Here is a 15,248-nt window from a genome sequence, read left to right as displayed (position 1 = left end):
AAAAAATTAATAAAATCATAGAAGATAAGCATCGATCAAGTGCTAAAATTTAAAAGGTTTTTCGTTTTTGCCTGTGGCAGCTCAAATATTAAACAATTCCAACTGATAATCGACGATGGCAAATATTTGGGCAGAGAACTGATTTCAGCGGAATAATCAACGAAGTGGGCAGAAATCGAACGACACTTTTCGAAATACATTTGCTCGAGCTCGGTAGTAAGCTTCTTTGAAATCGTACAAAGGCAAACAAGCTCGAATAAACTCGAATAATCAGGTAGAATTGATGAATATGGGAAAAGCAAATTTACCTACCGATCCCTACTTTTATTTTCTATTTTGTTTTTCTATTTTCCGCAACTGTTCGTTCGACTCGATCGAAATTGCTTCGTCGATAAATCCGATAACGAAAAGGTAGTCTAATAACGTCACGTGTTCGAATTTTCCATTAATTGCCCTCAAACGTTTCGGTGTAAAGCGTAGTTAGCAGTGAGTGCAGAAAAAAAAAAGAAAAAGAATGAAACAGGAAAATCGAATTACCTCGCGCGTATAAATTTGACCGAATAAAGGTGATAGCATCGAATGTCTAATTTGCATCCCGTCCAGGAATAACAGAATTCGAGAATTGCGACGTTGAAAAGAAGAAAAGTTGAATAAAAAGGGATATCGTTACGCCGACAGAAGACAAATTTATGCTTTGGATAATTGAACGCAAACAACACGAAATTCTGCTAGTTTGTTCTTATTTTATTTGCACTTCAATGAGATATTTCTGGAATATTTTACCTTGCAATGAAATTTTTCAACTCTGTACAATAATAATGTTTTATTGAATACGATTATTATCACGTAATATTTATTAATATCGATAACAAATGAAAATTGTAAACGAGGTAAGAATAATGTATAAACGCCACGGTTATTTATGTTTTATTTGCAAATGCCGTAGGAATCAACTTGAGTTGTTTGAACAATCAACATTAATTTTTTATGCATCTTTTAATATACATGGGGTAAAGACACATATTAAGTCAAATGTAAACTATGAAAATATACGTAAATTGCAAAGATACAAAAATGTTTTGTCGTAATATAAATCTTAAAAATATCTGAAATCTCTCTGGCGAGAATCGATACTCGAGCCATGTGAATATTCGAATATCTAACATCAGCTCAATGAGAATGTTTAAACGTTAAATCAACACCTTCATTCTTTTTTCTTCTTTTTCCTAATATTTGAAAATAACGTGTCTAGAAAAGAAGAAACAACGAAATTACATATCACGAAAGTGCAAATTATCGATAATAGGTACAGTAGCATAAATACTAAGAAAAGAAATTAAAAATTTTCTGTAATAACGATCGATACATAGATGATGCATAGCATCTCGATACGAGAGCGAACTTCATTTCACGAGGAAGGGATGAAAATCTAAAGTAGACCCAGTTGACGTCACCGCCATGAGATGTTAAGACTACTACTACTTTGGGCACATGACATAATAGAGTTTCAACGAAGTTGCCGATAGCTGGATATTGCATACGCTCATGTGTCGTTTTCCGTCGCAGAGTGCACTATTTGCTCTCAAAATATTGTCAAGATTCCTCAGAATATCTCTCGGGATCCATCGCCGCGAAATCTCACGAGTAAAATTCGAACGTAGTAATAGCATTAACAAGAAATTCATGAATATGCGAGCACTTATGATGCAAGCATCTCCTTGTACATTTCTAAGGCTTTCCTAAGTGTCAGCTTGTGATTAGGCGCGAGAAGTGGAATCTTTAAAAGTCGAGCAATGCATCAGAAATTGATTGTTCCACACAATAAACTTCGTTATTCCATTTTTACGTGCAATTAATGAACACGAATCAGTGAAAAATTTGTTGAAATGTTAAACAGCACTTTTACGGTGTAATAAGCTATCCGATAAATTTAAGATGTGAAACTATACTATAACACTGTACTTGACAACTTGCACAGATCGTGAAAGGATTAATTTTGTAAATGTATTCTACTGAATTATATAATATATAATATAATAAGTATATATATATAATAAATAAATATATATATATATTTACAGGACAATGTATGCAAATACTAATTGTCTAACAAATGAATACATTTACTTACTAATATACATTTTTATACTTAGCCAATACTTTTGTTAAAATTTTATGCAAATCCGTACATTAACCGAACAGTGCATATATTTACTAGATTTTACACTGTGGCATGTAGGTACACTTTGTTGACAAGACAAAATTGGAACCAGACCAGGTATTTCGAGCAGTATAAACAAATTTGATGCATCACTACTATCATGTGACACTGAACACGTTCTACGTCAGATTATTCCATTATTTAGAGTCACCACTTAATTATAACATAATTAATCTTCACAGTTGTCACATTCTAAACTACTAGCGATCATTCTTCAATCTCTAACTCCATATTCAACGTGAATCCCATTTAAGCACACGTCTTAACTTAACGTCTTACAAATCAATTATCATACAGACAGTTTAGTAGACATGGAATTAAATTAGAAGCAAGATGCTTGCGTCGAACAAATCCGGTTAGAATAATCCAATAAGATATTCGAACATCTTTTTCTACGATTTAACTTCGCCTTGCCATCCTTTCCTTGATCCTTCCAATTTTTCTTTTGTTCTTTTTTTAGATATTACGCTATTGTATCTTCGCAAGTAGGTACTCTTTTTTGAATATTTGTTTTTAAAACAATACATAATAGTTACGTTAGAACCAAAGGCATACTTTGGGAAAAGAAAAATATTCTCTGATTCATTATTTAAATGAATTTGAAATTTTGTTGCATGTATGACTAAAGTAAAGTGACAAGAGTTTAGATTTATTCCTGTTTTTCTATAATTACGTATTTTACATTATTTTTTTTTAACTGCTGGGATATGTTAATAAATTTTATTTCTTTTCTTTTTATTTTGGTAGAGAAAGATTTAGAGAATTGAATGAGATTTCTAGAAATAATAAATAGAAATAAATTCTAGCCATGTTATTGCAGGTGAAGTTGCAGATCATCAAATTGATAGATGAAAGACAATAAGATTTTGAGTAGAGGTCAACAAATATTTATTCTTTCGTTTCTAGCCTCTCATATTATTTAACACCTTGAATAACGAGCAAAAAACTTATGGTACACTAATTAACATAAAATTGTTTAATATAATTATTATCCACACGTCATGAACTGTATACTATAATATTATAAATTAAAGTACACCAGAAGTTTCCCAACTTTTCTCAATATATCATCTACCCCCTGCCATTGTTTTCTATCCTAAAATATCTTCCGCCATACGTCAGGACAGCGAAAACCAAAGAAAATCGAACCAAAGTCTGAATTTTTCGAACAGACTGCGAGAAACCAGTTTAAGCTAACAAACTCCTATTATTTACTTTCATTTCCGTGTTCCTTCGTCATCGTATAATATTAATCCCTCGAGCCAAAGCTAATCCATTAATAAGAAACGCGAAAACACGAAAAACAAGGGTTAGGAGACGACTTACTAAAGAAGGCAGAAAAAGGAGACCAGAAAAAAGGGGGAAAGGGATCACAAGGAGCTAAGGAAACAACGCGTGAGAAAAGACTCCGGCAAAAAAATTCTATATTTCCTGAAAGATATTGTTTCATACTACTTGCGATAAATACGTTCTGTCCCGTTGAAAATTCTCGCTGTGGTCACTAATAACCTTAGAAGGTGCATGAGACCTTAAACACAGTAATTAAAAAAAAGTAAAAAAAGAAAAAAACAACGCGCGTACAGAATTCCATTTTCTCTTAAGTCAAGTCTCTAGCGAACCAGATAGATGCCTAGAAATTAGACTCGTGAAGCGGCCTTGTTGTTATTGTGTTGGCAGAGTCGTATCGGGCGGCAATCCCCGGAGCCTCGCTCGTCGTGGCCGACTGTCCCGGCTTCTGCAGTTCAAGCATAACGGAGGGTATCAGTATCGTTTCCAGAATTCAAATAACGAGAGCAATACGATATCGTGCAAAAAGAAACAAAAACGAATTAAACCAAAAAAAAACCATTAATAATAAAAAAGAGTTAAAGCAAGAGAAGAATGTCGACCGAAAGATCAGAGATTCGAAAGAAGGGGCAGGGGCAGAGATAAAGGGGATAAGACCGGAAGAACGATTAAAACGCCCGGACAGCGAGTGAGAGAGGAAATGATCGCGAAAATGACGATAGACTTACGATACAGATTGAGATTAAATGTTGAAAAGGACGAACGTCATGAGCGAGTAAAAGAGAGAGAGAGAGAGAGAGGGAGAGTGGTGCAGTGGGGAATGAAAGTGACATGATGTGAGAACAATTGGTGAACGTGAGAAGAAAGGTTGATACGATAGAAATAGTAGAGTGCGTGCTGTGGATTGAAAAGAATCATTGAAATGCGAAATAGAGAGGTGGATGTTAAAAGACGGAAGAAGAAAGTAATTGGTCGTGTACAGCCAGGCAGGTTACGAATTTCTCGCGCGAAACGCGACACAGTGACGTAGTAAAAAAGTATTCGTTCGATGATCGTTTAGAGACGGTACTGTTGCTGAAACCTATTATGAAATAAAATCCGCATCCATGCATTGTGTCATGGTGTCGTGAAATGCGATCGGAGAAATAGAACAACGATGGAGTTTCTGCATGGGTATAAGTAGAATATATGTATTTCATTTGCAACGCTAATATTTTAACGGAAACTCCAATCTGTCTTGCTGGACGGAGAATGACTTGCCAAAGCTTAGCTGAATGTACTTTTTAGGTGAGGATTTATGACATCAAGTGAACTGGGTAAAGATTGAGAAAAATGGTTCTTGCGAATCAACCTTCGCATTAGATCACTTTTTTACGAGACAATATTGCTTATACGAAGAACAATTATATTATATTATGTTATACATATATAATGTAATATATATAATATATATATACTTTGATTAAATAAGCAAAGGATATTGAAGTAGGTGAAAACATTATTTTCATTTTGGCTATACAGACTACCACTTTGCACACTCTTATAATTTTGTATGCTTACTAAAGAAGTAACAATTCGTCGTTTTCTGCAATTACTAAATTGCGTAAGTTCCTCTGATTATACACGAGTGGAAAATTTTATCATTGTTCCCCTAAAACTTTCTTAAAATTACCACATAATATATGATTAAAAAATACACGCAAATTTAATATCTGTAATTTGAAAAGTATTACGTAAAATTTCCTTCTCTACTTTTGAGTAAGTATATCTCATCCAAATGCTATATCTATTTAATTCTAATCGCACAATCTAATCGTACAATGCACTGAACGAGTGCACATAATTGCACTGAAAAGAACAAATACCCTGATGTCAAAGGAAAATAAAAAATTTCCATATAGAACGTAAAATCTGCAAAACGATGTTATCTGATACCATGTGATCCTCGATTGAGTACAAAAATCTCTATCGGGTCATTCTTCAAAATTGTCGCCCCTCGGAACATTCAACCACTCGATTACTCATATGCAGTCGACAATGTTAAAAAAAATGGAAAAGAGAACAAAGAAGAGGAAGAAACGCCAGAACCGAGCTAGTCTCTATTCTACTTTCCACCGGCGCGACGCAGTGTTATAACCGAAACTCGCGTTATTCACACGTCAGAAAATTTATGCGTGGCACATGTGTGCGGTCGCATAGGAGGCTTTCACGCACGCAATTCAGAATATTCACGGGTCGTGGCTGGCGGCAGCCTTTGACGACAGAACAAGAGGCTGCAAAGCCAGCAATTACTCTTTGTCGAGGAAGGTATCGGTAAATAGATGTCGACGGTGCAGCGACACGCGCAGAAACGCCTTCCTATCTCGCGTACCAGTGATCGATGTACGTTTCCACCCGTCATACTCGCGGATCGATCGTAAAAAACAAAAGAAAACGCCATTCGATCACCCTCGATAGCTCGACGAGGAAAAAAGTAAATTACGCACGGTCGAAGAAGGTTTCTACCGGCTAAACAAGGCTAACGTAACATCTGCACTGGACAGAACTGAAAGATAAGCACACGGACGGTCGTTAACTTAAGACTAGTTTCACACAGAGATATCGCGATACGCGTATGATAGATATTAATTAAATACTAATGGACATGTATACCAATGATGCAGTATCGCAATGCTCATTTGATGTATCTTGGCGAGGATATTTTTCGTATGAAGCCGACGGACGAAACGTCAAAACAAATTACGACATTCATACGGTACGCAACCCTCGATACATCTATCACGACACACGTACACCGCGTGCAACCGATCTAACCTTTCTAAACCGATGTCTGACGACGAAGATCGGATACTTGAAAACGACAATGCTCGCAGTTCTTGCATTTAAACTGTAAATGTTTATGCGAATCTATCATTTTGTGAAAACAACGAAAGAAATCGGACGCTGCTCGAAAATTTGTTTCGCCCTTTAACCCTCGCTCGGTGCGCTCTTAAAATCATCACATGTGGTTGCAACTTTTCAGAAGTTTAAGAGATGTCGATATTCTTTTGGAAAGTATTTGTCCTGATTGAAATTTTATTAAACATACTGACATTTCACGTTATGGAATTAATGCAAGCTTTTTGGCAAATTTATAACTTCTATATTCCTTTAATTTTCACATCAATCGTAAAGCTGTGGAAAGAAGTGTTAAGAAGCGCTATTCCTTATAATTCAATTAGTTTTCCATCATTATCATTCTTTCTACCTACGATGTTACGAGAATCAATTTCTAGTCCGTTTTATCCCACTGCAAGGGTTTTTAGGCTCATATTTGTCGTATTTGTTAGAAACATTTAATGCATAAAACGGAGTGCCGAGCGGTCTTTTGCTATGTGATAATAAAATTCATGGAAAATATAAAAATACATATAGAATATATAAAAAAGTTTTACTTACATTACAAGATTTTGCTTTAACTGTGTCGTTCATAAATAATTTCAGTTACATTTTATGTAATTGAGAATCATACAACAGTTACATACGAAATGAAATGAAGTAAATTTCGTTTCTCACACATAAAAATCGGTGAATAAAGTCGATGACTGAACACTTGCATCGAAAATTAATTTTATTTGGTATAATTTACTATTACTTGTTATAAAGCTAATTGATTATCTACTTCACAATTATTGTTCGTTTGTTCGCAAGGACTGAATCGAAATTTCATTAAATTGATAAATAAAATAAAATATAATAAAATAAAATAAAATAAAAATTAATAAGCGAATATTATCATAGGAAGATCCATTATCTGACTGTTGTTATTTGTACACTATGAGAGAGGAAAGATTTTACCTGTATTATTATTATTCTACATCCGATGTACGAATCAATTAGAAGACATTATTTGCCTGTACATAAAAGCCCTGATTAGTGAAAGCAACCGTGAGCCGATTTAGATCTCATTTTGTCGTCCCTGTCTAATCTTTAGCATGGCGCGATCGTGGCATGCGAAATCGGATTGCAAATAATACGCGCACGGAAACTCTTGGTTTATATGGCTCGTGGCAGAATTCAAGTCACATTCCGTACCCCGCTATCGAGCGGTACGAACCGTTTATTGCCGATCCTGGTGCTTCCGATATTGCCAGAATTGACATATATTTATCATATCGTTTAAATGGAACTGGATTCGCTAGATTTTCTAGAACCGCATTCTTACGACTTACGTCGCGTTCGCGTATATCTACGTCGACAGATTCTTCGAACGAGGCTAAAGCTATTATACTTTTTAATTTAACGCTTGAATAAAATATAATTTAATAGCATGCATTTAGAATGCATGCTATTAAAGTTTTCAGGCAGCTTCGGAATTATATTAATTTGAAATTTTCTAGATTTTAGAGAGAATAGATTATATTATAAAAAATAACTTGTCCATCTTAGAATATTATTAACTCTCAACTGATGCGGTGCGAATCAGATGGCTGATAAATGAGCAGTAAAAAATTTAATTATTGATCGGAAAAAAATATCGACTAACAACTAGCCTTGCATTTTAAGGATAGATTCTTTTACATCCTTTTTATGTTTAATTTCAATGACAATTTCAATAACAATCTGACAATTTTAGACTTATTACAAGTGGCAGTTTCACTTTGAACGGATGACAAATCAATAGAGCATTATTCATAAAGGTGACGCATGAATAGCTCGATAACTTGGAAATCAACGAGGAACACCGATGTAGTTAATTACTGCTTGTCCTGTGATTCTCAGCAGAGATACGTGACACCTTGGCGCCTTAGTAACCGTGCTTTCAATATTGCTGCCAGTCGAAATGTATTATGCGATGCTCTAGGGTCTTAAATAATGTAGATGTCCCCAATTTGTTGTTCAGTAGAACACCTTCAAAGGCCAAGTTTAAAGACTAGAAAAATTTCATTTTTTTACGTCAAATATCTAGTAATATGGTGTTTATACTTAAAATAAGACTGAAAATAATTTAACGAAGCAATTTAATGGAATTATGATCTCTGAAAAATAGATTTCTGTTAGGGAATATATTATTTCATTATTATTATATGAGTATATAAGAGTATTATGTTACTATTATTATGTTATTACATTAGTTGTTACATTTAATATACGATATATGTTAGTCTTCTTACATTTGGATGTGTGTATAACGAATCTGAAAATATTGCACCACATTGCATCAGTAACTTTATGGAAAAACACGAATGTCTCATTTAAACTTTCACTTCTGAAATTTTAGTTTCATTTTTAAACGAAATTTCTACACATGTTTAATCCAGAAAAAATATAACATAATTATGCTTAACTTCCTGTTTCACGTCACCATTCGAATAAAAATGGAAAATATTAATGGAAAGAAAGATGCGTTTTGATTAAAAAATTTTTGGTAGACTTAAGGATTATAAAAGACAGCGATCAATCGATTATTTTGATATTCCATATTCACCAGCTCATAATTCTATAGAGATATCTTATTATTCGCGAGAAAATCACTACAATAGGATCATTAAGGTCATTCAAAGGATATTCACGGTCATTTGACAGCTATTCAGGATCATTTCGTGATTATTTTAGTCACTTAACATCGCTCAAAAGCACTTTATGGTCATTCAAGAGCATGTCAAAGTCATATGGTTGCTCAGTGTCCTAATTTGAACAATAGATCGAAACCCATATTCTGTCCATAACTATGTGAATTAGACAAGGTATATCGAGAATATAGAATTTCGCTAAATAAAGAATGTAAAACAATGTATGATAAAAAGAATGCTCTATTAATATATAAAATTATAAATCATGCTAATATCGGGAATTGAGAATTTGCTAACATTAAAGGTTGAAAATTTGCCAGAATATTAACAATTTTCTTGCACCTTTTTGAGACATCTACTACTCATCTGGGAATCGGTAACGTTAAAAATTCTTCTATCGGTCGTTTTAGATGAACGTATTAAAAGGAGGTCATAGATCAGTTGAAGACTGTTTGACATTAGATTTATGCGACATCAGCCCAACGCGTTTAACGTGGGATCGTCAACCACGAAGAACCAGTGTCCATGAACGTCAAAGCAAACCGCCTGTGGTTTCCTCGCGATTGACAAAACGACGGAAGCAGGTATTCCTCGCGTGCTTTCCGATTCGAACCCCACAGAGATGGCTCGAAACCGACCAACCTCGATCGTTAATTTTCGCCAAATTCCCCCACGTAGAATTGCCTTGCGAGACTAGGTGACGATTGAATAAAAATCTAATTGTAGTCGAGTATCGTATGTAATTTCTATCTTAAATAATTACATGAATAAACTATAATTCCTGCGTGCGCATATTGTATATAGAAATTGTATTGTATGTAGAAAGTTTATATTTGCAAATAACGAAATAGTAGTTATACGTTTTGAAAATTGAAACCATTAAGCAATGAGGTCTTCAAGAACTATATGTTACTTTATTTGTAATTTATTCGAGGCTATTGTACATTGGATATTCGTCGATCGTAAGTACGAAAATAAAAATAATGGAGTATCGGCTCGAATTGTGGAACACGGAAAGCCTAACTTTTATCCTGTTAATGTATTTTCCACTTCACTCGTGATCGTTCCTTGCGATTTTTTTCTATATTTCGTTCGAAATTGCCGATATAATATTCATAGAAGCAGCTCGGTTAGTCGAGAATTGCGATCAGTATAGTGTTTCGTTCACTCGTTATTTTAATAACGTTAATAACGAACCAATGAGCAACTACGTTCTAAAAATCTAACAAATTTTGTCTTAAATGCTTTACCTATCGGAACCATGTTAAATAAATACAAATGACGCTGCTTTGTATTTAAATAGTAATTTCATATAAACTTGTTCCTTAAGAAAGGAGAAGAAAGGATCCATTAAAAGAAAAAAAGAGCAAGGAAAGAAACTTGTACAATCGTGTAACGAATCCACCATCTTTTAAAGGTGGAAACATTGACTTAATTTCTCCATCCGAACGCAATACTTCTGAAAGCCTTTAAAAGATTACTGCCAAGAGGAATACTTTACGATTTGATCGGTATCTCCGGCTTTTTTCAAACTTCAATGTATTGAAAACTTTATCTATTTAAGAAGATAGAATATTATTTAAAAGGCTGTCGCAAACAATTCCACATACTTTTGATTATATATTAAAACTAAACCTAAACCTAATCTAAAACTAACTATATAAATAAAAAATTAGATAACAAAAAGTAAACGTTAAGAAAAAAATTTAATTTAATGCTTATTAATAATAAATTCAAGTAACAAAAAATGACAAATAAAGAATTAATAAAAAAGATGAAACTTGGTAGTCACCTGAGTCGTCATCAGTATCTAGTTCATTGTTTGTACTCGATAGTATTTCAATTTCCGTATCACGGTTCTAGGTTTTGTTTTAATATACCATAAAAAATACTTACAATTGTTTGCAACGCTTTTTTAACGATTTTCTTTTCTCTACTTTTTTAAATATCGATACTGGTACTTACTTGCACACTACACGAATTTCTAAATAAGAATTACAAAATTCAATGCGAGCTTTAAGTTACCTTTAACCAGATAACTGCGGAATTTTGTTTTGGAAATCTCTCATGAATGGGGTGCATAAATAAAATCAAACGATGACGAGCATACATGTCAAACGCAGGGCAAATGTACCTATTGTAAATTTTACAACAGAATTGAAGCAAAACGATGATGGCATATATTTTTATGCCAAAAGATTAACAATTCATTGTTAAACAAATTATTATTATAAAAAATTACAAAATTTCAACAAAATGCTAAAATTCACAAACGAGAAAAATTTTTTAAAATGTAAGAAATTCAGTTGATTTTTTCACACACGGTGGCACACAGTATCGAGTACCAATACTGTGACTCCTTATGAATTTCATTTTTTGAACAGACGGCACATCTTCGAAGTGCATTTGCTTTTAATCATGTAGCTGGTATAAAATTAGTGAAATATTTTCCGATGAGACGTGTGGATTTTACAGTTGAACTCGTGGTTGGTCGACTTTCGAAGTTTATGTTTGTTAAATTGCATATTTCTCAATAATTTGTTCAACACATTCGATCAAAAAATATGATCATATGATATTTATCATATTATATTTCAATTGTTATCGGAGAATAGCCGATATACACAGTAAAATATCCATCCAGTTTATAAGGAAACAAGATTATACCAACGATTCGGGAATACTCAATATAACAGGAGAAAAATCAACTGATTTTGTAAAAAGAAATACATTATACCGGGAATAACCGATATACCAAAGAAAATAATCAAATTTTTCTTCATAAAATACATAGCAGTTTTACTGATATTATAAAGTAAACATACCGCTAAATGATATTTGTATTACTTTTTGCTAAAATTTTGACATTTTATGGTAAATGATCATTTTTTATTTTACACGACGAATATACACGTCAAACGTACCGACATTGAATTCTTGTTTGACGCGTATACTCGTCAAACGCAGTTAACAGATTAATATAGAATTAAAAGTATTTAGAATTAATTACGATACTTTCTGTAAATGATGTTTTACTCTTTTAAATAATCTTTTCCAATATATTGAAGTTTGGAAAGAATCGGAGATACCGATCAGATTGTAAAGTATTACCCGTAAGGGGTAACTCAAGACAGAGGTTAAAAACATGTCAGAATTTTCAACCAAGAAATACTCGAACGTGCTGTTGAACATGGTTCAAGTTTCAACGACAAGGGGAACGTACTACTGAAACTCATCCTTTATCGCTGGCATTTAGAATTCCGGCCTAGGTCTATTACAAACGGTTCTAGCCCGCGGTCGACGACAGTCAGTCCACCTAATTTGAATAATACTCCGGCGAATATTCTATTCCGTGCTGGCAGACTCGAAGAAACCCATCTTTCACGTTCTAAAATTTTCATACATTTTTCAATCAGCTGTATTACGAACATGATACTATCGAGCCAAAAACTATTATAGTAGAGATATCTCAAAACATTCTTCATTGATTATAATTATTATCAATCGACAGTTTGTTTTGTAATATTCACCAGTATAATAATAAAATAAATAAACATAAAAGAAAAGGAAATAATAGCTAAACTATAGCGGTGAAAAATATAGTAGTTACAAAAAGTATTGTCACATCATTGTACGATAATATTGTATTGATAATATTGTAACATTGACATATTAATTAATTAAGTTCAATATCAAATTTTGATTCATTTAGTAATATGACTATCAAAATATGACTGCAATTTTATATTTTTATGGACTCAACTAAAGAAATAGAACCGAAATAGAAATTTTGTTCACTCGTTAAAAATTATAATAAATATTCTATTTCAATATATTTTTGCATATTACGTGCATTCTGTAGATTTTCGAACTCTTCAATTTTTCAGAAATTTATAAACGACCGCAATTTAGTTATTATTAATATGTATTGGTAATATCGCTAATAACACTAATCATATAAAATATAATATAAAACTAAAGCAAAGAATTTTTTTCTATATGGAATGACATCTCAGAAAATTTCGTTCTTTTTCCTCCTCTTGTTTTCAGTTTCCACTGATCGATTAGATGGTGGAAGTAAGATATGGGTTAATTAAAGTGATGAAGCTGCAGCGATATTGAATAGAGGAAGGATAAGTAGGAAATGTAATAGGGGATGTAGTTTTAGAAAGTAAGGGGAGATACAAATCAATTTGCAGAGTGAATTTTTACGCTGAAGCAAGTGAAGCAAACTTTGAATGGAAGTAATTTTTATGACACGAGAAGAAATTTAGAATGTTTCTTATAATGGTACTCGTTCTTGTCATCATTTTATTTATTAACTTCTGAATTCTATATTTAAGTGATAACGATAAAATATACCATGCAACAAAGATCTATTTCATCGCAAGTAAAGAATAGTAACTGGAATTACTTTATTTCTACTATTTATATAAAGAACAAATGTTTATACTTGCAGAATAGATTTATCTCCGATTGTTAAGTGTTTCTAATTCAAATAGTTTCTCTTAAATATAACTCAAGTCATCTTCACATTTCCTACATATATTTTTTTATACATAATCTTGTTCGAAGTATTAAATATTAAAAATTAAAATCAAAATTCAATATTTTTTCAACATTTATTTATTAACAGATTGCTGATGATTATGCACGTTCGTATTTTCTTAGACATTGATAAAGAAATGAAATTTGAGTAAAACTGTATCCCACCTTCTAAAACTTGCGATATATACATATTTCATTTGTCCTATTTTGTATCATTTTCACATTTTTACTCGTCCATTCATATACTTGCTCATTACATACTTGCCTACTTTTATATCTTTGCAATTGGCATAGATTAATTAATATCCAGAGTTTACTCGTTAACTATAATTTCTTATTGTACATCCCTGCCTCCAATAATTTCGACAAATGTCTATACCTAACTAATCATGATTTAAATTGATATTTTCAATTTTCACGTTTGAGGATAAAATGCATCGATGCATACAGCAGCTGTAATGTCGTATGTTAGCTATGTTATAAATCTTGTGGAAATTAGCAAGAAAATGCATTCCACAAACATTATGATAATTTAGCATAGAACATCTATAGCAACGTCGCGTAATGGGATCGATATCGTAGCAGCAACTATGCGATGTAAATTCCACCATACCAATTTCGTTCCAGAGATAATTATTATAATATAGTTTTCAAGGGGAACGAACGATAAAATCTGCGATGTATACTGTTCGTGTCGATTCAACTGGAATTTAAAATCGCTCAGATATTTGAATTAACGTTTTTCTACGATTATCGAAATTAACACTGTCTCTTTTTATTTGCCTTCGAGTGAAAATACAAATGATTTATTATTATAATATAGTTTTCAAAGGAAACGAACGATAGAATCTGCGAGAAGCACTCTTTGTGCTGATTCAACTGAAGTTAAAAATATCTTAGAGATCTGAATTAACGTTTTTTCTACAATTATCGAAATTAATACTGTCTCCTCTCACTTGTCTTCGAGTAACAGAAAAAATGACTATTACAATCTAGATATATTTCTCCTATTTATATTCAGAGAATAAACACAGTTAATATAATTAATATAAATAGTAATATAAATTAATTAAGAAAAGTATATTAAGTAAGACTGCTACCTCTCCTGTTTTGGCTAAAAAACTGTGGTCTTTAACATAAATCTCCAGTTTTACCAGAGATATCTTCAGACTTGTAACGAATTAAGAAAAATACATTTTGCGATTCGTTTCGACGATATTTTAAAATATTTAAAATGTCTTCACTTATTAAGCATAATTTCTCACACATTATATTCTAATCATTTAAAATATACCCAAGTTTGCAAATGATCTGTATCTTGGGCTAAAATAACGCAAGTTCCTTTGTTATTAAATAAATGATCCCAAATTTTAGAGCCATAGTGTACCTAGCTTCATTACGTAAGTAATACAAAAATTCACTCAGTATCGAATTACCCTTGCCCACGGAAGGATCTCGTAAACTGAAATTGGCGCTCTATTCCGACCAAGATAAAGGGTACACTGTCGATAGGGACAATTCAAACTGTACTATTCGTCGATAGCTCGAGAATATCCTCGATATTGTTAACCTTATCTTTCCCATCGGTTCGCCATCGTGAGGGTGGGCATGATTGGAAGAAATCCGACTGGCAGATAGAG

At 32.8% G+C, this 15,248-nt stretch overlaps 1 protein-coding gene across 2 annotated transcripts in view; it reads left to right on the top strand.

The window, feature by feature from the left end:
* LOC117161529 (uncharacterized) overlaps window positions 1-15,248 on the top strand; it is an 81,140-nt gene that overhangs the window by 26,489 nt on the left and 39,403 nt on the right. Inside the window, exon 3 of one of the 2 annotated variants that reach the window (XM_033343130.2) lies at window positions 3,899-3,979. The exons of the other annotated variant lie outside the window; for it this stretch is intronic. Coding sequence (XP_033199021.2) covers window positions 3,899-3,979 — 81 coding nt within the window. The remainder of the gene's footprint in view (window positions 1-3,898; window positions 3,980-15,248) is intronic. 2 annotated transcript variants of the gene reach the window in all.

This window comes from Bombus vancouverensis, chromosome 2 (assembly GCF_051014615.1).
Source record: "Bombus vancouverensis nearcticus chromosome 2, iyBomVanc1_principal, whole genome shotgun sequence".
NCBI lineage: Eukaryota > Metazoa > Arthropoda > Insecta > Hymenoptera > Apidae > Bombus > Bombus vancouverensis.
The sequence above is the reverse complement of the archived record's forward strand: the minus strand, read 5'-3'. Positions and strand labels throughout refer to the sequence as shown.